The following is a 23,151-nucleotide window of genomic DNA, read 5'->3' on the forward strand; positions in this document are numbered from 1 at the left end:
ATATAAGTGATAAATTGATTGGACTGGCCACGTCAATGATTACCACGTGCCACAGGTCAAGCGGTATTTGGATGTAGTGATTCATCTCCTCCCATATCATCACCAAACTTTAGTTCCAATTTTTTAATCTCCTTTTGTACACGCTCCTCCGAAGGCAAGCTAAACTTTGTTTTATTTTTCCTGAGTTGGGTCCAAGTACATTCGCCATTGAAGATATCATAGTCATTGTACAATGCCAAGACAAAGTAACTATAAAACAATAGACTTCAGTAAAGATTGATCATAGAATTTTAATCTTGATATCAATTAAAAGAATGTGCGTACGCATATCGATATTGTGTTGACTGACCACGTAAACACTCCAATTTCTGATCCACGACGTTCCAGAAGGTCCGATTATGGTAAATTTTACCATGTGTTCCCCAATGAGACGCTTGCATTCTCTAGTCAAAGGAAAGCTTGTCAATTTCATATCCACATGATTCAATTGTGATTCCTTACCAGCCAAGCATATCGGGTTTTTCGAAGGTGCTCCACGGTTTTTATGATTTCCTCACAAACTTGCACTCGGCCACCAATTTGACTTTTTTCCTTCTCATGAAGCTGTTGCAGTCGGTGTTTGTAAGTAAAATCACACATTTGTGTTATTGAATGATTCAATTACAAGACAAAAAAAAACTTACTTTGACGATGATAGTATCAATATCTGGAATGTTGCCAGTGCAGGGTTTGGCTTTCTTTCTTCGTGGGAGGTGAATCTTGGTGAGAAGCTAGATGGGTCATCAGAGACTTGAACTTGATCTCACTTGAGATGGAACACACTTACAATGGTTTCGAACTCTTTTCGGGTCTGCTTGCAAATGTTGGTCAAAGTCTTCTGCAATGCTTTTGTCGCTTTGGGATTGGGCTTGGCTCCATATCCAGATGGAAGAAGACGATTTTTCCATTCGGTAGGATTGGATAGGATGGCGCTCTATCCAATTTGTCAGCAAACAGCATCACAAATTTGAAAAATGGTGATCAGTAGGACTTACCATCAACTTTGCATGTAAGCTTAATGGGAGGGTGTCTCCATTAGCTTCTTTGTTGTGAGTTGCAGTATAAGCTTGGACATCACCATCCATGATGCACTGTACAGACAACGATTTGATGCATTGCTTCTCATAAGAAACAAGCATCATGATGATTCAGCAGCCGTAACGATATAATAAAGACTAATGTATTGATTGATACTTACTTTCAACTCTGATTTTTCGTCCCAGCCGCCTACAGTAGAGGCCAGGGTAGTTGAAATACGCTCATTGATCTCCTCAAGCTTATTGAATATCTTCTTGTGATTTGACATCATATCTTGACGTAGGGATAGTACAGTGGCCGCCATCGCATGGAACTGGTTGTCACCCTGTGTGAACTACAGAAGAGATTGAATTTGTTAGTCTGGGTACAAGAACACTCAATGATACTTACGTTACATAGCTTGCGACCAATAATTTTGTTCTCTTCATTCAAGTTCGCCACTTCAAAGACTTTATTGAAAGAAATAAGCTTGAATGATGTCATATTGTCGACCAACCTCATGGTTGGCTTCTCAAGCTCAACATTTTCTTCACTAACTTCACGGTTTTCTAACATCAGATCATGAAAAGTATGAGTCAATTTACTTTCAGAAGAAAAAATACATAAATGAATGCTTACTGCCTTTATCAATTGCATTGAACTGATCGAGATCGTTGTACAGTCCCCTCCAAGTGGTTTACGTAATCATTCAAGTTCTGCAGCGGCGGGGCCGGGGCCTGTTGCAAACCCGATGATTACAAATCCTAGGCGTGGGGACGTGTACATATCAGAGTCATTATCTTCATTTCCACCTACATCATCATCATCATCATCATCATCATCATCTTCATCATCTTCATCTTCATTGAAAACCAATTCCTGATTGTCATCATCTTCTTCATTGACAACTACATCATCATCATCATTGTCTTCATCTTCATCTTCATTGATATTTGCATCATCATTGTCATCGGCAACTGCGTCCTCAATGTATTCCAAGCTGCTTTGAATCAATGGGCTGTCATTTTGGGTTTGAGGTTTTTGAGTCGGTTTTTGAGCCGGTTTTTGGATAGGCTTTTGAGTCGGTTTTTGAGTCGGTTTTTGGATAGGTTTTTGAGTCGGTTTTTGAGTCGGTTTTTGAATAGGTTTTTGAATAGGCTTTTGAATAGGCTTTTGAATAGGCGGATTTTCATCAATCTGAGTGAGTGATGCTTGTGCAATTTTCTTCTTTTCCTTTTGATATTGACTATAGTTCTTGCGAGGTTGAGATAGTGGAGGTGATGGTGGTTTTTAATTTGAGCCGTCCCCTTCCGAGTTGAGGGTTTAGAAGTAGAAGATACTTCAGGTGGTGATTTCTGACGATTCCTCAAGGTTCGACCAATGGCCGGTTGAGATACCCGCGGTGATTCATTGGCACTATCACTGACTGCAGTAGGAGGACGAGCGTAAGGTTGGTAGCGCGCAGTTCGAGACATTGTTGTTGGTTGTTTTCTGTTGAATTGATTGAACAAAGTGGAAAGAAGTGGATGAGAGAGATGGTCAAGAGGAGATGAAGACATTGTAAAAACCTTACCTTGAGATCGAATTCATTCAATCGGTGAAAGACGTGTAACACCTTCACATGACATTGTACCGGCCGTTCTGAGGGACATTTCACCAGATCAGTGATCCTTGTGAGACGAAGATTAAAAACTTACAAAAACTAAAAGATCAAGAAATCAAGAGAGGAACAGAGCCAGTAATATTGATGATATGTCATATTCCATGATTGCATTTTGTCGATTTTATGAAGCCACACTGTATACCAACCAATCAAGCATTCAAAATGCTTTATAAATAACTGGATATTGATATTGAAAACTCGTTAACAAAAATATTAAGAAAAGAAATTAGAATGTCATTGATGACGGTCCAGCAACTGGTATAGCTGTGTCATCTTGTGACAGTGACTGCGACTGCTGCACAATTTTGATCTGACCAATCCTCTTTCTCTTAACACCCCTTTGCCCTGTTTGTCCCGCTAAGAACTTTTCCTCCTCTTTTTCTCTTTTTTTTCCCTTTGCATCATCTTTCTTCTTGATTGCTTGCTTCCAATTTTGAATTCCCACTACACAAAATGTCATCTTTACCGGGCGGTAAAGAAAACTACTGACATAGAAAAGTCCTGAGGCAACAGGAAGAGAGCTAAAACTCTGAAAAAATATGCACCTTGTTCCTAGATGTTGGGGCGTCATGACAAGTATTTTTTTGTATTCTACACACAGATATTGGTTAATGTACTAACAATAAAGGCTGAGAATCATCAAAAACCCACCTGTAACAATACCTGAAATTTGGCCCTTGACTTTGAAGACAGGATTTTGGAATCTTCAAACATCAATAACTTCTGCAGTTCTGAATCAAATCACACGATTTGAAGTGCATTAAAAAGGTGAGCCTTTCCTCTACATTTTTCATTGAGACATCACATCTGTAGCTGGTCTAAAAAGGATCCTACAGAGCTATTCATGCAGAACTGTTTGAACATATGTAGAGTGTTTAAATGACTAGATAGCACCTTACTAACATTATGAAGGTGAAGGAGAATAGTTCAGCTTTTTAATGAACCAAAAATCGAGTTATTTGGAGCAGAATTGCAAAAGTTACTGAAGTTTTTAGACCACAAAATATTGTCTTCATACTCATGACCCAAATTTCAGGTATTGTTACATGTGAGTTTTTGATGATTTTCAGTGTTTATTGTTAGTACATAAACCAATATCTGCGTGTAAAATACAAAAAAATACTCATCATGACGCCCCAACATCTAGGAACAAGGTGCATATTTTTTCAGATTTTTAGCTCTCTTCCTGTTGCCTCAGGACTTTTCTATGTCAGTAGTTTTCTTTACCGCCCGGTAAAGATTACATTTGGTGTAGTGTCCTCCTTGGACAGCTGAAATAAAATCTCGCGGTGTTACCTCCTCAAAGAAGATCTGTGCCCATGCCCGATGCAGTTTGGCATTATAAAATGCAGCCGAATTCAAGATAAAATCACTCGTTGGGACATGAACAACATGATAATCCAGATTTTTTGATGAACGACGTTCGACCATGACTTCACGAGTTCTTTGAACACTGCACTTACTTGCATGGCAGTTGTGTTGGATATTTAAAACTGCTTCAATGTCCTAAAGCATTTGATGATTATTTTCAGACGATCAAACATTTCAAAAGATTTTATAAGTGGATAGGTGCTTGCTGAAATATTGATCCAAGCCTTCCGATTGGTTTTTTTAATCTCTCGCATGCTATAGAATTGGTCAATATGACCAAGATTGCAATGATCAAGAGCCTCAAACTTTGTCTGTCGTAAAGTACATCCTCCAACGGCCCAAATCCTTTTAACACAAGCAATTCTTCGCTGACTTTCAGTGTGAGCATTTTTGACTGACACAAATACCTCAGCAGTAACCTTGTGTTTATTGCTCAATGTAATGTCTTCGAGAACCTTCCAGTCATTGGCCTCAAAAGAGTTGAAGATCATGGTTGGAATCATTTGTTCTGGACCGTCCGGTTGTATTTTTTGAATTTCTAGATTGAGTAGAAGTTAAATCAAATGTGACATAATAATTGGTTAATCAATGCACTCACTTCCTATTTTGATTGGAATTTCTTTATTCCACAAAGAATTATACCCCAAAGCTTTTTGAAACAATTTATTATTCCGAAATATATCTTGAATATTTTTGCTTGCTTGTATGTAAGTTCTTGCCTTATAGTCGTATGTCTTTGATGCTGTGACTGCTCGGATAAGTCGGTGGTTATTGAAGGAGTTAGCGATATCTTTACTTGGGCTTAAATGATTTGACATAATCGAAGATTTTCTGGTGTTTCAATTGTAACCCTCAAAGTTCTCAGTACCAAATAGCACAGCTGGTCCAAAAGTACGAATAGATTTGCATAGATGAATTAACATATGGAACTTGGGCTTATTGCACCACTGCGCTGAGAGTTGAGCAATAGATTTGAGAAATATCTGAATTAGTCAATCAAGTTCTGATGCATATGTTTCTATGTCGTTGATCTTGGTCTGGAAGATGTATGGTGCAAGGTTGGAGATGGCAGTCCATGCTGCACGTTCGTGATCGGATAAGTTGCAGCATTCAAAAAAAATAAAAGGTGAGCATTGTAACACCATTCAAAACTCTTTGCCAGTCAGACTGAGGAAATGTTGGATCATCGTCTTGGGTTGAATTGGAGGAATCTGCAATCCTGATCTATCAAAAGACCTCCAACGTCCGCAAATCTTGTTTTTTTCGGAGGCAGATGCAGCCTGCATTTGATGGCGCAAGAGGTACTTGACAACCCCTAATAATATCACATGCAACACCTCGACCGGAGTGTCGCAATGACCATCAAATCCTGCATAGATTGAGTCAACATCAATACATGCAAAAGAGTGCAGGGATCAGTGTGCACTCACCTTTCAAACGCAAGAACGGATTAAATAACCGTTCTCCGAATTTCTCATTCAAATCGTTATAGAGTTCCACCACTAGTTCATTGGAAATGTTTGGATCTCGATGCATTTCTTGAAGCATTTTGACAAAGTTGATGTTGTGTGTATCTCGCAAACCCCACAAAGATGATTGATCATCAAAGCGTCCAAAAGATCCTGGTAGTTTGGCGAGCTCCCAAATATCCTTGCTACCCTTGATGATCTCTGTCCATTTACGCTTTGGTAGAGATGACTAGAGATAGATAGAAAAGAACATTGATCAGTAAAAAAATTCACTGTATGTTTAATACAAATATCAGCTTATGACTTGTAAAAATTTACCTTATTTCCTTGTTCGTCAATTCCCAGGAAATCACAAACATATTTTTTTGAGCATTTTTCAACCATGCTTTCGGCCCGTAGATTGCAAATACGACAGGGTGTTGATGAAGATGTCGGATTCATTGTATTCGTGACCGCGGCATGCATTGGGGAGTCCCCCAAATGACATATAACACTGGTCATGACAAACACTTCGGTATCAATCTTGTTATCGTAGGCCACAAAGCCTTCTGTACTTAGCAAACTAGTATCACTTGTCAGACAAATTTCATTAGACAAGCTCAATGTAAACTTACTTGAGTTCGTCAATCAAAGGATCCGCCAGCTCCAATGCACCGGCGGTGTTTGAGGTTGTCAGGAAGTGGCAATTATATTCCTGATTTGCCAGTTTTGGAGGTAATCCAGCCAGAGTACAGTAAAATGCCATTATATGTTTGTTCCATCGCTTTGAGATATTCCCTGAAAGGTCGTCGCAGTATAAAACCAAGGGGATATGTCGGATTATTTTACCATTGGCCTTTTGGCGCCAGGGATTGTACAGCACTACTTCGGAGAAGTGACCACAAGTTGAAGATTCTACAAATCTCACCAAGGTTGAAAATCAACGAGATATACATTATCAGAGATTATAATAATAGACACTTACGATACATAACTTCCTTGCAGTGATCTTTCATTAAAACACCTTCACGTAATTCTATTTCATCAAAGACTCTCCAGAAATCATCAACATTGATTGTTGATAGCCGGTCAGAGTTAAAAGTTGAGGCATGTGAGAATTCGATCTGAATCTTTTTTGATCCTTTTTTCCCTTTTCTTTGAAAATTTGCATAGACACACTTTGCAAAAATATGAGATCCAGAGCGGTAGAAATAGAAAGGAACAACTATCTGTTTGTCTCGCAGTTGGACCGGTTCAAATAGATAGAAATGTCCGTTTGGTTGATCAATCATTTGAACTCTCATGTCTGGATCAAGTAGTTCTTGCCACTTCTTGGATTGAGACAGCCGGTCGATTTTTGAGGATGCAGTTGGAAGTTCTGGAATAAACTCAAGATAATCTCTAACAAAGGGATTCGCAAGTTACTGAACCATGATACAGTCAATTTATTAAGATTAGGTATCTGATTCTAGACAAAATTCACCTGTTTTAAGATATCCTTGACTCTAAGGCCAAAACACACTTTTTCCAGAGGGCTCAAGCTTTCATAGACCCTGAATTCGTACTTTTTTTGAAGCCGTTTGCAAAGTTGCTGCAGGGTCTTATATGCAGGCAGCTTGACGTTAAAGGACAACTGCGACATTGTGGTACGTGTGGTACCTAGAATCAGAAGCCCAACAAATTGCTGTGCACCCAAGGGAATCAATAAGTAAGAAGAAGATGAGAAAATACTCTGGGAAGCTGAGAAATGACGTGCCTCTAAACTAGAAAAAGGTGCCCAAGAGGAGTCATCATCTTCCTCTGAGGCCTCTGAATGAGGTTCATCCCCTTCTGATTCATTGTCTTCATTGTCAGAATCTGAATCAATTAATCCTTCACCAATAGGTTCGTCCTCGTAACTATTGACGTGCTGAACCGGTGGTCGAAATAGATAGGAATGATCTTGAGCCCACAGGTCAATGAGTGCTGCGTTGATATGGAGTTCAGGCTCTGAGTTATCCTGATCCGACACAATATCCGAAAGATCTGGGATTTCAGGATTGTCTTCATCACAACCTGCCTGGATTTCGATTTCAGGTTGCAAAGGACCTTGATTTGACCTCAAAGGTGGAGTGGCAGCTGCAGCTGCAGCATCATTCTGCTCAGAAATCCATCGAGCAAAGTGTTTTCGATGGTTTGGTGTTTTAAGGTGTTTTGCAACAGAAGCTGACTGCATCAATCGGCTGTTTGGACACGCCAGACAACTGAAGAATGATGCCTCTAGCTCAACAATACCTTGAGAATGAATTATACAGTCAGCTTATGATTTGAAGATGCTCAAAGAACTTTGAAATAATTACATTGAGGCAATGGGTCCATTGTGAATCAGAAAGAGATCGAGTCAAAGGTATGAAGGGCAGAACTATCAAATCAACCACAGAAAGATTCAACAGTAAGCTTATTGTTATCAAATTCATTGAATAGAACATTTTCAGACATTTCTAACAACTGCTTACGTTTGATTCAAACAAAGGTATCTCTTTGAATATACGTTCAAAAGATCCAAGGAAGAAGGGTATTCAATGCCGAAAAGATACACAGTTGCAATTGGTGTGATTGAGTGGCGATTAATCGGCCATGGCAATATCTGAAGCGGGACGGATGCCTGGAGATGCTGATGTGAGTTGATTTGATTTTGTGTTGGTTTGATCAGACTGATGATCGTTCTCACTCCAGTTGAGACCAATCAAAAGTCACAAGGAATTGGTTTCTTGACCAGCCAAGATTCCAGAATCCTTGCTCTATGATCTTGATTGCTTTGATCGAAGGAAAGAACGAAAAGGAGAATCAAAGGTAATTTGTGATGATCGTTTGGCAATGTCCTCCGATGGATCGAAGGGGAATCAAACAGCTTGGTGGTGCGAGAGTGATTTTTTCGATTTTTGATAACTTTTCATTGAGATTTGAAAACGGACTTGAGATTGGCGATGAAGTGCTGGAAATTGGTTGAAACTTGGGATATGAGATGAAACATCAACTGAACGCTGATTAGTGGAGGTGATTCAGCTGGAATTGGTGAAATCGGATGATTTACGGAAATCGAAGTGGTTGACTGGTGGTTTTTTGATTTCCGGCCAAGTACCCGTTGAATTGGTGGTATCTCGGCCGGAAATCAGCCATCAAAAAACCGGTTGTAATTTCAACCCCGTGGTACCGGTTGCTCAACTTAAGTTGGACTCATGGTGTAGTATTCCTTGATATTGCTGTACCCCTTGTACAATCCATGGTGAACGAGTATCAAGTCGAGAAAAATACCAAAAAAAACTCGATACAACAGAAACTCAGCTCTTCCAACAAGTTGCCGTCCAAATGTATCTTATTATAATCCGGGTCAATTTGGTGGAGAGCAGGGACATACACCCATTTTCTCTGCTGAAGTTGATGAGATAATCCAGCGGCAATTTCTGGATCTGGAAATGATGTTGTGTATCTCACCACATTGTTTGGCCAATCACATCCAGGAAGCTGCTCAACGGCTAAACATTGAGACTGAAAGAATAGAATTAATCACCGTGTGGACTTGCCATGCAGCTATAGTCCACGAGCTGCACAATTCATATCCCAAACTTTATGAAGTTGTGGATGTTGATGCGCTGTGGGAAGAGTAAGAGGTATCATCTATGTTTTCATCCATTCCCGGTGTACAAAGATAGCTCTTTGGATTCACAATGTACAGCTGACTTGAGTCAAAATAACATTACTGATATGATAATAAAGTGTTGAAGCTATTTTTGGTTGAAATCCAGTTAAAAAATGAAACTTTCATTTACATCAAGACAAAAGAATTAGAAATCTTGCAAAACTTGTGGTCCTTGTTGCTTCATCTAGTGCAATCCACTTCGGGAGTGAGGAATAAAGCCAATCAGCTTAATTTGATGGTCATTCAGCTGAGGAGTTTCAATTGCATGTTTGTTTAGGTAGAATTCTTCTTTTAGAACTGAGTTAGTCAGAGTGAGATCATATACTTCTGTAAAGCATGAAATAACACGATAAATCAAAAAATTTAAAACAAGAGCTTTTGAAAAGTAATGTTTGCCCTTTTATTTCTGAACCTCGTCAAGTCTCATCAACTCGCCTTTGTGAGATATATATATTGCTTTATGATATTAAAGGCACTGTCATCATCATTGAGACGTTTCTCGACTTATTCTTTTATGTGTTTCATGTTTCAGCCATTGCCAAAATAATGTCACCCGACATTTTGGAAGGTATTCTTGATTGCAAACAACTGCTTTTGAGTAAAGCCCAAGTATTGGTGAGAGCAGTCAAAGATAGATCAACAGTCATGCGTACTCAATTCTTATCTGAACCCGAAGGAAACGGGACAATTGAAAATTATTGGAATCTTTATGATAAGCACACATACATGTCCGAGCAGCAAAAAGTCTGCCGACCTATGACTCTTTTCATTTATGTTCCTTTCCGCTGACACCCTCTTTATTTGTTTTTCCCTAAGCATCGGGTTGTACTTCAATTGGTCGGAACCGATTCAGTGGATTGGGTTCCATTCAATGAGGAGCCTGATCTGGCTCTTCCACCCATGGTCATCATTCAAGCGAGCTTCAATGATCCCAAGGATCCAGATTGTGCTGTAAGGCTAAGAACAAAACCGGGCTACAATGCCATCAACAATTAAGAAAGCGTCAACAGAGGCATTGAGCAGTCTTGTAATTTGAATCAGTCAAATCACATTTTCTCTTCATTCTCTTTCCGCATTAGCTTTTTCCCTTCTGCCTTGCAGCTATAAAACTTATATTTTCTTTCGTTGAACTATACAAAATGGCTGATATTTCCAGTCAGCCCTATTCATCTTCTACAAATTGTTCAACCTCAATCTCATAACCTTCTCGCGGTTTCCAATCCCAAGCAGCAAGTAGTAGCACCGCAACAAGTGTTAATAGCAATGCTGCAGCACAACGCTTGTTTGGCAAACACCAGTGATCACCCATCCTACATCATCCAAAGTACCTGCTGTACCTACAATACCTGATATACCTAACACAAGCAATAGCCATAATGTAAAGTCAAAGTATTGCATCTCCCATCAAAAGTATCAAAAAGATGTGCTTTCACTTGAAAGTCATGAACTGCATTTTGCTTCTGCTTTTCATGAGGGACTATGAATACTCAAACTTCTTCACCAAATCTCCAGCCCCCATCTCATCAGTGCATCAGCCAATTGTTGAAGTTTGTTATATGGCAGTGTGCCAACATTCATGAACGCTTCTTTTGTGTTCTTATACTCATTATCATCTTCATAAGTTTTTCTAAGGGATGCTTGTTGGATGGCGGTGCACCAAGTCAATGAACTCTCTGAATATCAAGTCTGGGTCAACCCAGTGATGTTTTTTGGACAGCAGTGTGCTAAGAAAAACAAACTCTTGGGTTTTTCATCCTACTAGGATAAATTTGGGTAAGCGCGTCAGCAGGTGATGTTTGTTGGAAAGTGGTGCACTCAAAATAACGAACTCTCTTTTTTGAAACCAATGAGTGTATTAATCACTAGAAACCTTTTCATTATTTTTACTCTCTATTATTTCAGTGGATGTCTTGTGGATGTGTGTAAACATTGAAGTGTCTGAATTGTTACTTTGTATCTTTAGCTCAATTGGACAACTGTTAATGAATTACTACCGGGCACCGGGCTGAGTATTTTTGTAAGGTATTACATATAGGATCATGGCTTAGGTGTATGGGTTTAGATAGGTAGTTGGATTACTTGTACTCGAAGATGCCCTAGCTCCATGAAGACTCTTCTTCACCGAATACTCTTCGGATGGAGCTAGGTGAGCTTTCATCTCTTATTTCAATCTCTCTTATTTCTTTCTCTTAGAGCGTGTCTGATGTATGTTTGTGTGTTGACCGAATACTCTTCGGATGGAGCTAGCTAGTTGTCTTATCTAGGAATAAAGTTGGGTTATAGATTACATCTGGAGCTCAGCTCCCGTCGCGCCTCTCTTAGTGAAGACTTGACTCTCTCAAGTCTTACACTTTTTTAATCTATAACAATTCAATCAACCTTTTTTACTATTGTCAACCCAACCAATCAAATTCCTTTTTTTTAATTTTTTATTTCACTTGAATTGATCGACAAGAACTAAACCGACACCCGTGAGAAATCTCACGATACTAGACAGTAATTGACAACTTACGCTTCATGGGATTCGACTTACCAGCAAATTTCATTAGTGACCCGGAGAAAATTATACAACGCCAACGCCAACGCCAATCTGACATTGAAAGTCCTCCTGCACCGCCAGCGCCTCGTTACAACTATCGACTTGAAGCACCTCTTGACACTCCTGAAACCCATTGCACGATCCAAGCTACACCAATCACCAACGTACAAACGCCTAAACTACTAGACCCTAACGACGAGAGTTTGCCAGAGGACGCTCGGATCATGCGAGAACTTTTCAACTCGAGACTTGAGTCAACCCACGACCTCCCGGCAGCTTCATTTTCACACCAAAACCAACAAACAGAATGGATGCTGAGGGCTCAGTCAGTAACAAAGGAAAGGATAAGGAAGATGAGAATCAGAAGGACGAACTCATAGCCAAGCTGCAAGCGGAGATCCAAACCTTACAAGCGGATCAAACACGTATCTTGGTGCTGGAAGCCTCAATGTCACGCCTTCTCTCGAATTACAACGCGACAATGACAGCAGGCAGAGGAAGCGGAGGATCGACCGTGGCAGCAGGGAATCCTAACCCATTTCACCGCTACGCTGATTCTGGAACTCCCACTCCTTCTGGACCTGAAATGCCATGATCAATTTCCAAAGCACCCCACTAGCCCTGACATCTAACAACAACATGGCAGTGCCAACCGAGGCTAGGAACCCGACGCCCTCGCCGGGCGGACAAGTTGACTAGCTTTCGGATGATGTCCCTGATCCTCCACCGTCTACGACTCAGACCAACACGCAACCTTGGCACAATCAACCTGCGGTACCAACGGGATTAGAACCACGTCGAGTCTCATTTATGGAGGCAGTGGCGCCGCTGACAACAGTCTCAACACCAATGGGCCCTTCTCATCGACACCACCACTCAGTCGGAGAAACCAGTACGAGCTTGTGACATAAAGCTTTTGGATGCACCGAAATTCACAGGTCCCGTAGAGGATCCTACGGCTCTTTTCAACTGGCGGCGATTGGTAGAGCAATTCTTCAAGCTGAAGAGACTGGACGACGTCAAGGAACGACTTACGCTTTTAGGCAGCATTGTAGTCGACCCGAGAGCGGGAAATTGGCTCCGGCATATGGAATCAGAGTTGAGTGAGATGACCTGGGGCAAGATCATGCACGCGTTAGCCGTCGAGACCTTACCAACGGGTTGGCTTTACGATACTGAGAAAGCAATCCGACAACTCAAGATCAAGCCTCACGAAGACTTCAAGATGTATGCAAATCGCGCCCGAGACTTGTACAGTCTGATCGAAGTCAATAGCTCAATTTCAATCAAAGGCTTGGCAGAATATGTAGTATGGGGAACACCAGACGTGTTTCAGCGTTGGGTTCAAGATAGGGGGTTATTGAAAGTCGATCGATTCAGATGGCTCGACTTCATTGCAGCAGCATCCGACATTTGGGCGTTACTTCTAGCCAGTAACTTGGTTCCGAAAGTCACTACGAACCAAGGCTCAACGGCAATTCACTCAAATAACACCCGTTCCTACAATCAACCAAGGAACTCGGCCTCGAACAACGACCGACGCACTGTTGAAGAACGAGCGGATTCAGCTTGGCACTACCACCAGTACTTGCAACATCTAGGTATCGGTGCAGCCTGTCGTACGAAGTGCGGCAATCCTCACTGTCAAGGGCCAATCAAGGGACCATACATCGTCTTACCCCCTCTGAGTGTATTTGACCCCGGACCACGCCCCCAATGTCGCACGCCGAACCCGATCAACAACTCTGCGACCACATCAAGAGTGGGAGGACCAGCAGGCGCCCCTACTCAGAAACCTGCGGGTCGGCCAGCTGCTCAGTTACCAGTCAGAGCGATCCAACAAGTTGATTCAACGTCTACTGCACCCGACCTTTTTGACAAAGAAATTGAACGCTACGAAGAAGCAGATAGGATTCTCATCGCCCACATGGAGGAGGAAAGCTCAGAGTGCGTAGAAGAACGCTCTCGCACTAAATCTATCATCCTACGATTAGTAGTTAATGGTACCCCTCTACGTGCGCTCATTGATTCAGCAGCCGAGGCCAATCTGATGTCGGAAGCAACAGCCAAGCGAGCAAAGATACCATGTAGGAAGCTTGTGTCACCCATCGAGGTGAGCCTTGCAATTGCTACCGATGGTAAACCCCATGTCATTAGGGAATTTTGTTTCACTAATGTTAGCTAGGACGATCCAAAGCTACGATTCGGGTCAACTTTCTTCAAAATCGCGCCATTGGGTACCTCATACGATGTAATCTTGGGCACCCCATTCCTTGAAAAATTTCATTTAGACATTTCCCTTCATAATCGTTCCGTCACACATGTACCCACCAAAACTGTTCTACTGGAAGAAAGTGTCAAGGATGAAATTAAAGATGCAATGACAAAATCAATGATCTCTTGTGTTATTCAAAACCTTGAAAGAGTTGAAAAAACTCGAGACCTATCCGCGTGTGAAGAACAAGTCCTGCGAGAATTTGCAGAATTATTCCCTGAGGAATTACCAGGCGTTGCTGACGATGAACAAGATGATTTCATCCCGCCTGAAGGGCAGAATCCTTCATCAAAAGTTAGACATAAGATTGTCTTGACAGATCCAAATGTGGTAATTAATGAGAAGCAATATAACTATCCGCATAAGTATTTGCCTGCGTGGAACAAACTAATTGAACAACATTTGAAAGCAGGAAGGATTCGAAAGTCAACATCTCAATACGCATCACCTTCAATGATCATCCCAAAGAAGGATCCTAACGCACCACCAAGGTGGGTATGTGACTACAGGACTTTGAACAAGTACACGGTAAAAGATAGAAGTCCATTACCAAATGTTGATGAGGCAGTCAGACTTGTGAGCAGCGGGAAGATATTTTCAATAATAGATCAGATTAACTCATTCTTTCAAACACGAATGCGTGAAGAGGACATACCACTGACAGCAGTGAAGACCCCATTTGGATTATTGGAATGGACGGTGATGGCGATGGGCCTTACAAATGGTCCAGCAACACATCAGAGTCGTGTAGAAGAGGCCCTCGGCAACATTATTGGCACATATTGTGTTGTTTACATTGACGACGTAGTGGTTTTCTCCAACTCAGTGGAAGAACATGAATTACACGTTAGAGAAGTCTTACGACGACTGAAGGCAGCAAACCTATACTGTTCACCAACAAAAAGCAAACTGTTTCGGACAACAATCAATTTCTTAGGACACGAAATCAGCGGAGAAGGGGTTTGTCCTGATGATGCAAAAGTTGAAAAGCTAGCAAAATGGAAGACACCGTCATCGCAGAAGCAACTACTCAAGTTTTTAGGCACTGTACAATTTCTGAAAAAATTCATTGATGGATTGTCACATTATGTTGGTACACTTTCACCTCTGACAAGTACAAAACGGAAAAATGAGCCATTTAACTGGGGCAAAAAGGAAAATGAAGCGTTTGAGAACATTAAGCGGATAATTACTACACTTCCAGTTCTTAAGCAAATGGATTATGAGTCTGATGAACCAATCTGGTTGTTCACCGATGCTAGCGGTCACGGCCTAGGAGCAGCACTATTCCAAGGAGCGAAATGGGACACTTCTTCACCGATAGCATACAAAAGTAGAACAATGACACCCGCTGAACGCAACTATCCAGTTCATGAACAAGAATTGTTAGCGGTCATCAATGCGTTGCAGAAGTGGAAACTGTTACTCTTAGGAATGAAGATCAATGTCATGTCAGATCACCACTCACTCACACACCTTTTATCACAACGTAACATTAGTCGAAGACAAGCTAGATGGTTAGAGACACTTTCTCAGTTTGATATTAACTTCAATTACATTAAGGGCGAAGAGAACTCCGTGGCAGATGCACTATCTCGAAGAGACAAAGTGGCTGCGTTACAGATGGACGCAACACTCGACGAAACTACTTTAAACACCATCAAGGCTGGCTATGGAACGGACCCCTTTTGTATGCGAGTTAACAAGACCTTACCGCAGCGGGAAGGCACAGAATGGCGCAAAGAGCTAATGTTCATTGACGGTAGACTTGTCATTCCGGATGTCAGAGGTTTGCGCAAACAACTCATTCAACAAACTCACTTAGCGTTAGGACATTTAGGAACCCTCAAGACACTGGCACAATTACGCGCTCAATTCTTTTGGCCTGATATGACAAACGATGTGAAGTCATTAATATCAACATGTGACAGTTGTCAACGATCAAAAGCACGTACCTCGCTACCGTCGGGAAAACTTCAAGCCACAGATGTGCCAAAACTCCCAATGGACGACATGTGCCTGGATTTCATCGGACCTTTCCCCAAAGTCAGAGGATACGACATGATTCTCTCCTGCACTTGTCGACTAACGGGCTTTGTACGGGCCATTCCAACTCGTCAAACGGACACCGCAGAAAAAACGGCTCAACGCTTATTCAGTGCATGGTTAGCAATTTTCGGTGCTCCAAAGAGCATGATAGGTGACAGAGACAAAACCTGGACATCACGTTTTTGGCAAGAATTACACCGTTTACTACAGATCAAAGTTAACCTCACTACAGCATACCACCCACAGGCAGACGGCCGTAGCGAAAAATCAAACAAGACAATAGTGCAGATCTTGAGGCAAATGGTGGAGAGTTGACACGGCCGCTGGTTCTCGTCATTACCGGCAGTGGAATTTGCTATGAACAGTGCATTGAACATCGCCACAGGGGTCTCACCGTTTGAGTTTGTCTTTGGTAGGAAACCTCCACTATTCCCAGTCACCGGAAGCTTACAGTCAACTGGCCCGGAGGTATCTAAGTGGATAGAAGACCGACAATCAATGTGGGCCCAATACCGGGACAAACTATGGTCCAGCCGAATCAGTCAGGCAGTACATTATAATAGCCGGCATGGGAGTGGTGCAGTGTTAGAATTAGGAGACTGGGTACTGGTGGACAGCAAAGACCGACAACAGGTGGTAGGCGGCAATGGAAGACCAACCTCAAAGTTACGACCCCGCTTCGACGGACCTTACGAGATCAAAGAAATCTTAAACGGGGGCCGCAATTTCAGGTTGAAGCTTGACAATAACGACAAATCTCATGACGTTTTCCACATATCAAAGCTGAAAAAGTACCAATGGAGGGAGGAGGAGTGCGATGCAAAGGTGTCAAAGTAAGTTCCTCCCATAAGTATGGCCTGCCGGGCAACTACGCCAAATAAATTGTGTATAAAACATTACCTTGGCCACACATGTGAGCACCGATTGGGCGTCTGGCTTGTTTTGTTTTTACCACAGACACCACTGGCGAAAACAATCATCTTCAAATACTTCAAGATCTCACAGCAAGTCACATCAAGATGCAAGCAGTTTTATTTATTCAATTATTTCTTCTATTCATTTCTTTTTTTTGGGGGTTACATAATCTTTTGGATAAATCTTCAAGGGTAAATCAAGGTGGATATTATTCAGGTTTCTTCCGTGTTTTCTATTTTTTTCTTCTTTTCTTTTCTTTTCAAATTTCTCTACAATTTTTTCAATTCCAAATTTCAAGATGTCTTGTGAATTTTAGGGGCGAGTTATGCCAATTTTTCTTTTCTTTTTTCTTTTGAATCAGGTTATGGTGTTTGAAAACTCTTTTTCTTAGGAGGGGAGGGATGTAAGGTATTACATATAGGATCATGGCTTAGGTGTATGGGTTTAGATAGGTAGTTGGATTACTTGTACTCGAAGATGCCCTAGCTCCATGAAGACTCTTCTTCACCAAATACTCTTCGGATGGAGCTAGGTGAGCTTTCATCTCTTATTTCGATTTCTCTTATTTCTTTCTCTTAGAGCGTGTCTGATGTATGTTTGTGTGTTGACCGAATACTCTTCGGATGGAGCTAGCTAGTTGTCTTATCTAGGAATAAAGTTGGGTTATAGATTACATCTGGAGCTCAGCTCCCGTCGCGCCTCTCTTAGTGAAGACTTGACTCTCTTGAGTCTTACAATTTTCTCATTGAATATCACATATACTTTTATTTTATCACGCCTTATTTTTGTCAATCCAGCACATACTTGACTACATACATATCCATCACCACGTATCCATACGCCCTTTTGGAAAATGACAGAACAGGAAACAAACACAATTATTGATTTACGAAAAAGGACAAGCTGCTTCTGAACAAACGGTATGTAAGGTTTGTGTCATTTGGAATCATTGCTTGGGTTTAACCACCGAATGACCCACTTGCTTGAGTCAAACAGCCCCATCTGAAACACTGTTGTCCAAACTTACATCATGACCACCTTGCATTTGTTGCATACTAAGCAACCCCATGGCTGTACCCCGTGGTCTGTGTAATTCTGGATTGACAGGAAGCAAACCCAGTGCTTCACATAATGGTGAACATACATGAGAATTGGCAAAATGCCATACACCCTTCTCGCTTGTGTTTTCTGCTGACCACCACATCTTTGGACTGTTCAGAAGAGATAGGGGAGAAAGTGAAAAAATTCATCTCAGCTCATCCAACCAATGTAAGTCTAAGTCAATATATGATGACATACTTGCTGTCCACCATCTGGAAGCCTGAGAGCAGATTTCCGTCGGCAGAGATTTCACTCAATAAAGCTTCACCTTTGTACAAATGAAAAGTCCAGTGAGACCAAGCATGCAAGGCCTGAAACAGCGGATCATTCTCTGTGTAGGTGAGTTTTGATGTTGGGCTAACATATTTCTTGGGTGACTTGTTGTCCGCTGTCTCAATCATCCATAAATCATTAGGCAAAGGTGATGACCACAAATTCTTAGAAACTATGAGGAGTTGAACAACCTAGAAGCAGAACACAATAAGTGACCCCATATGAAATGTAGTGTTAGTCATTTTCAAAACTGACCTCTAACTCTTTTAAAAGCTGAGCTAAAGGCGGAGGCACCTCAGCCTTTCCGGCTACAAAACTTTGGAAGTCGGAGAGAAGTTTGGCAGCCTGGACAATCATCTGGAACTCTTCCATATAGTTCAAAAGCTTGGTCCCTTTCAAGTGTCGTCTCGCCACAATATTGATTATAGAACCTTCAAATAAGATTTGTCCACCATGCCGGTCTTCCAGCCCACTTGAAGGGAATAGGTTACCTTTGTCAACATGGAAGATTGCTCGCCATGGTTTGATTGATATTCCCACTGCTTTCAAACTCTTGAACGTCGGGTCACAGTGAGCAGGACACTCAAGGCTTAGGTCCGGATCTTGTGTCACGGGTTGCAAATGTAACGCAAGCAAGACCACGTTCTTCCCAAGCAGGGCTTGTGTGGAGTTTGCCCAGGTAGTTGAGATTGGAATAGCAATCTCCCCCAAGAAACGTAGGTCGGGGGTACCGTTATCAGCAGATTGTAGGTCTACAGTAAAGCAAGAAACATCAAAATTCATATTAATTTGATTTTTTAATGTTTCAGACAAATCAAAACATACCAGACCCAAAGATGCGTGAAATAAATGACATATCTTGCACAACAGGCCGGTTGACAATCATGCCTTCTAATTCTCCAGTCACAGGGGCATCAGTAATGGAACCCCAGAATGGTAGGGTGTCATTTGATGGGTCGAACCACCAGGATGGAATCTTAGATCCCTGGGATGTGACACTTAGATTGCTGGTGGCCTTTGATCGGAGCTGATATGGTGTATCAGTTTCTTGAAGGGATAGTCGAAGAGCATCTTGTACCCGCTCAAATTCATTGTCGTCCTCATAGACACCTGAATAGAATAGAATGTAATAGATGTCATCTTAATTACGTAAAGATTCATCAAGACGTCAAACTTACTTGAACTTTCACTCATTGCTGCCGTTGATTTACCAAAGTCTTCTGGCTGGTCTTCAAGGTATCCGTGCAACGAGAGACCCAAAGAGAATGCAGTCAACCAATTGAAATCGGCTTATGTGACCATTTTTAAATACAACGCCGGAGTGAATATTAGACTAATGAGACATTTTGGAGCAGGACCCCGTTGAGCCTTGTGGTTGGCCAATTGACTGAAATGGGCTTGAATTTGTTCATATGACATGTGATCTCTTCCAATACCAAATGAAACGTATGTGTTGGAAAATTCAGTTGGTATAGGAAAGATGTGATGCTGGCGACCCAGTTCTGCTGAGGGGAAATCTATACCAACGCAATATTGTGTAACGTCTGCCCAGGCAGCTCTAGCAAAAGGGCCTGGCCACCTTTTGTCCGAAACAGTGATCAAGTTTGAGTATGTTCTGACTCCATTGTCTTGTGGACATTTGATTGGGACAGTAGAAATGACAAGTTGAGCGGTGACATTCAGTGTATGAGTAGCCAGACCGGAGAAGCCGCCTGGTGTTGCTTTGGCGCCACCCCCTCTATGGAGACTGCTGGAACCGACTTTATTGGATTCTGCACTGTCCAAACGTCGTTGGCGTCCCCAGATGTTTGACTGTTGTTCACTCACGAGGTCAGGGTGTTGTACATCAGGAGGACCCAGATTTGACAGACGGAATTGAGTTAAATTATTCATGCGAGGCGGTTCAATGTAGGTTTCGGATGCCCGAGGACTTTTAGCACTAAGGTTTGATCCTAACTGGGAGGATGGATCCACATTACATCGGGGAAATCTTTGCGGAGCTGGCGAGTTTCCAAGGTCTTTGGCTAAGCATGGGCAACAGACAGGCGGTGAACCAGTGAGCTGTGGATATCCGATTGAACATGAGTCACAGTGAACAAGCTTGACCCCTGGAGTGTCACGCGCTGCAATACAGTAACCACAGAATGTGGTGCAGAGGCCTGGTATCAACCGGCTGCAAGAAGAGCAATCAAGCTTTCCGGGTGGGGGTGGGTCCCAGGCGTTGGCAATGTGAGGTGACAAGGTGTTCATGGTTTGAAGTGAGATGCACAATTTTCTAGAATCACTTTTGAAAAGCTCATTGTCTACAATTTATCATCAGGGCAAAATGTGGTCAAATTTTTTGTAAGCATCCTGGCTTGAAAGATGCATTCCATAAGGGGAAGAATGGTTTTAAGGGGTAGTTTGGTCAGCAGCTCAAACATGATTTTGGAATGCTTGATCACACTGCCTAGTGGACCTTTTCGGAAAGACAGAACAGTGCGGTTGTGAATTGGATACTTTGGTAGCAATACAAATGAAACACTGGGGATTTGTTTGTAGACATCTCAGATAACAGGATTCCGACACATCCAAATATGAAATTACATGATCTTGATATGTGATGTTATGATCACAAACCTAATGACCAGGATGAACATTGGATCACATTCAAAAATTCATTGATTTTGATATGTTCCCTTTTGATGAGCAAATCAAACCATATCACCACAGCCCACAAAGCGGAAAAGTGCCAGGCTGAAAGCGTGCATGCAGCCTTTGGTGTACCTTTCTACGCAAGGGTCCCGTATCATCAGTGAACTGAAAATTACAATGCGCTCATTGATCAAAATACATAAAACCGGGATAGTCCATTAAGAGTGCAGCTGGGGTTTAAAAATTTGAATTGAATCTGGTCAAGGCGTAGACCTCAGTGAACTGAAAATTACGATGAGCTCATGTATCAAAACAAAGAAAACTGGAATAGTCAATTGAGAGAGGAGTCAAGGTTTTACGCATTGAATCTGCTCAAGGCGTAGATAATGCCTTGGCTACTCATAATGATATGAGAGCAAAAACATGAGGGGCCGAAAAAGGCTGGACATGTGACAAAAAATTGATGGCAAGCAGGAAAAGTATTATATAAGTGTCCAAGTCCATGGGCAAACATCGATATTATATTCTATTCACACAGACCATTTTTACTCCATCATCAAATACCAACCTTTCTATTTTCAGCCCCTTGTCCAGAACCTTTTTTTTGAGATCTTATTGTACTTGTCTTCAACAGCTTTTCTTTTGATTATCCCATCCACATACTGGCTCCTTGATGGCGGCCTTTGAAGACGAATCAAATACAAGTGAGTATTTAATTGTGCTTGTTTTTTTTTGAATTAATTGACATTTTAACGACTCATGAATGAATTTGTTTTGACTTGTCTTCAGCCCAGACAAATCCGATATGGGAACTTCCGTTCTTGCACTTTGATGAACAAGGAAACCAAGTGGAAGTTATCAAGGATAAAACTCTTGAAGACTGTGTGGGATACAGTGAGTTCACACCTCATTTTTGAAAGATAAGCCACCTCAACTGATGTTCTGCGGTGATTTCTTGTGTGGTTGGGACCCGGTGGTTGTGGAAGATCATCCAGAACCACCTTTGTCCATAGGCTGGACTGATTGTGAAGTCAACCCACCCATGGACATTGTGGCACAGAGACCCGACAACAGATTTGCTTTGATGATTCTCCTGCTCAACGATGACTACAATGGTGTGGATCCAACTTACGAGTTCTACCATACAAGAGTGGATTTCAGAGTCAATGAACATGAGCTCATCCATAGATACGATTTCCGCGCAAGATACTCAGCCCAACTTATTTTTGATGAAAACACAGTCTTGGAAGTAGTTGCTCAAAAGACTTTCACCGGCAAAGGTATCACCGTGAATCTTCCCCATTATTGCCGAACAGCTCAGGTTTTGCTTCTGGCCACTTGGCTGGTAGCCAAATTCAAGGAAGAAATGCAATACATGAATTTGACCAGTCCTCAACGCAAATTGCTGCAGTGTTTACGAGTTCATCCTGCTAACTACCACGAAAATAATGTGTGTCCATCAAACTCACAGTGCTTACTCTCCGTAGGTTCTGTCACACTGTGTAATGTATGAAAAAAATCCAAATGAACATTCTATCCTTGCACGTGATATTTTTATGATTGAAGAGTGTTTGGATGTACCAGCATCGACCATCAAGAGCATCATCTTGATTTTAAGGCTATAAAGAATGACACTATTACACTATGCCAGATTGCAAATTTACCGCTGAGTTTAGAAAATTAGGCAAACATAGAAAATTATACACACAGCAGAAGGGGTCAGAAACATATGAAAAAATAAGGGTTGCAAAGCCCTGCATGTGCCTATCATTTTGCATATTTTTTCATGTTTTTATGGCAGCAGTGTATATCAGGTCAGAAACCCAGCTTTTGTCCAAAACTGGCACTTATTTAGTCACTACTCTTGTGGAATTTTGGTTCACCATATGTAATTTCTTTGCATTCTGAATGCTGAATGTTTGATTTACAATGTATACATTGGAATGGGCCGTATGCATCCAAAAATGACTAAGGTACAGCAATTACAGTCCCCATCAACAAAGCAAGAGAAGCTTATAAATCGTTGCCGCAATGGTTTTAGCACCTAAATGAAAATTGTAGATCCTAATTTGTTAACACATGTAGTTTGACCTTTAGTCCATTATCAACGTCTGAAACAATTAATAAGAGATAATCAGGTGTATCTCA

The 23,151-nt window shown here is 41.6% G+C and overlaps 4 protein-coding genes across 4 annotated transcripts; 2 read left to right on the forward strand and 2 right to left on the reverse strand.

The window, feature by feature from the left end:
• Nucleotides 1-56: 56 nt before the first annotated feature.
• MELLADRAFT_93084 (uncharacterized protein) lies at nucleotides 57-1,578 on the reverse strand (the record flags this gene model as incomplete). Its single annotated transcript, XM_007416061.1, has 9 exons — nucleotides 57-249; nucleotides 350-368; nucleotides 413-443; nucleotides 502-603; nucleotides 684-770; nucleotides 827-973; nucleotides 1,035-1,130; nucleotides 1,238-1,411; nucleotides 1,468-1,578. 9 exons carry the CDS (start codon nucleotides 1,576-1,578, stop codon nucleotides 57-59), a joined length of 960 nt encoding a protein of 319 aa, XP_007416123.1.
• Nucleotides 1,579-9,763: 8,185 nt separating this feature from the next.
• On the forward strand, nucleotides 9,764-10,213 carry MELLADRAFT_111648 (uncharacterized protein; the record flags this gene model as incomplete). The annotated part of the gene is made up of 2 exons (XM_007415996.1): nucleotides 9,764-9,961; nucleotides 10,034-10,213. The coding sequence occupies 2 exons, from the start codon at nucleotides 9,764-9,766 to the stop codon at nucleotides 10,211-10,213; spliced, it is 378 nt and encodes a 125-aa protein (XP_007416058.1).
• A 7,770-nt stretch (nucleotides 10,214-17,983) lies between these two features.
• Nucleotides 17,984-20,619, reverse strand: MELLADRAFT_93086 (uncharacterized protein; the record flags this gene model as incomplete). The annotated part of the gene is made up of 6 exons (XM_007416060.1): nucleotides 17,984-18,206; nucleotides 18,295-18,560; nucleotides 18,625-19,121; nucleotides 19,195-19,479; nucleotides 19,548-19,658; nucleotides 19,713-20,619. 6 exons carry the CDS (start codon nucleotides 20,617-20,619, stop codon nucleotides 17,984-17,986), a joined length of 2,289 nt encoding a protein of 762 aa, XP_007416122.1.
• A 1,057-nt stretch (nucleotides 20,620-21,676) lies between these two features.
• Nucleotides 21,677-22,516, forward strand: MELLADRAFT_67641 (uncharacterized protein; the record flags this gene model as incomplete). The annotated part of the gene is made up of 3 exons (XM_007415997.1): nucleotides 21,677-21,707; nucleotides 21,793-21,897; nucleotides 21,924-22,516. 3 exons carry the CDS (start codon nucleotides 21,677-21,679, stop codon nucleotides 22,514-22,516), a joined length of 729 nt encoding a protein of 242 aa, XP_007416059.1.
• Nucleotides 22,517-23,151: the final 635 nt, after the last annotated feature.

The sequence above is a fragment of the Melampsora larici-populina genome (genome assembly GCF_000204055.1).
Source record: "Melampsora larici-populina 98AG31 unplaced genomic scaffold MELLAscaffold_56, whole genome shotgun sequence".
In the NCBI taxonomy this organism is placed as follows: Eukaryota; Fungi; Basidiomycota; class Pucciniomycetes; order Pucciniales; family Melampsoraceae; genus Melampsora; species Melampsora laricis-populina.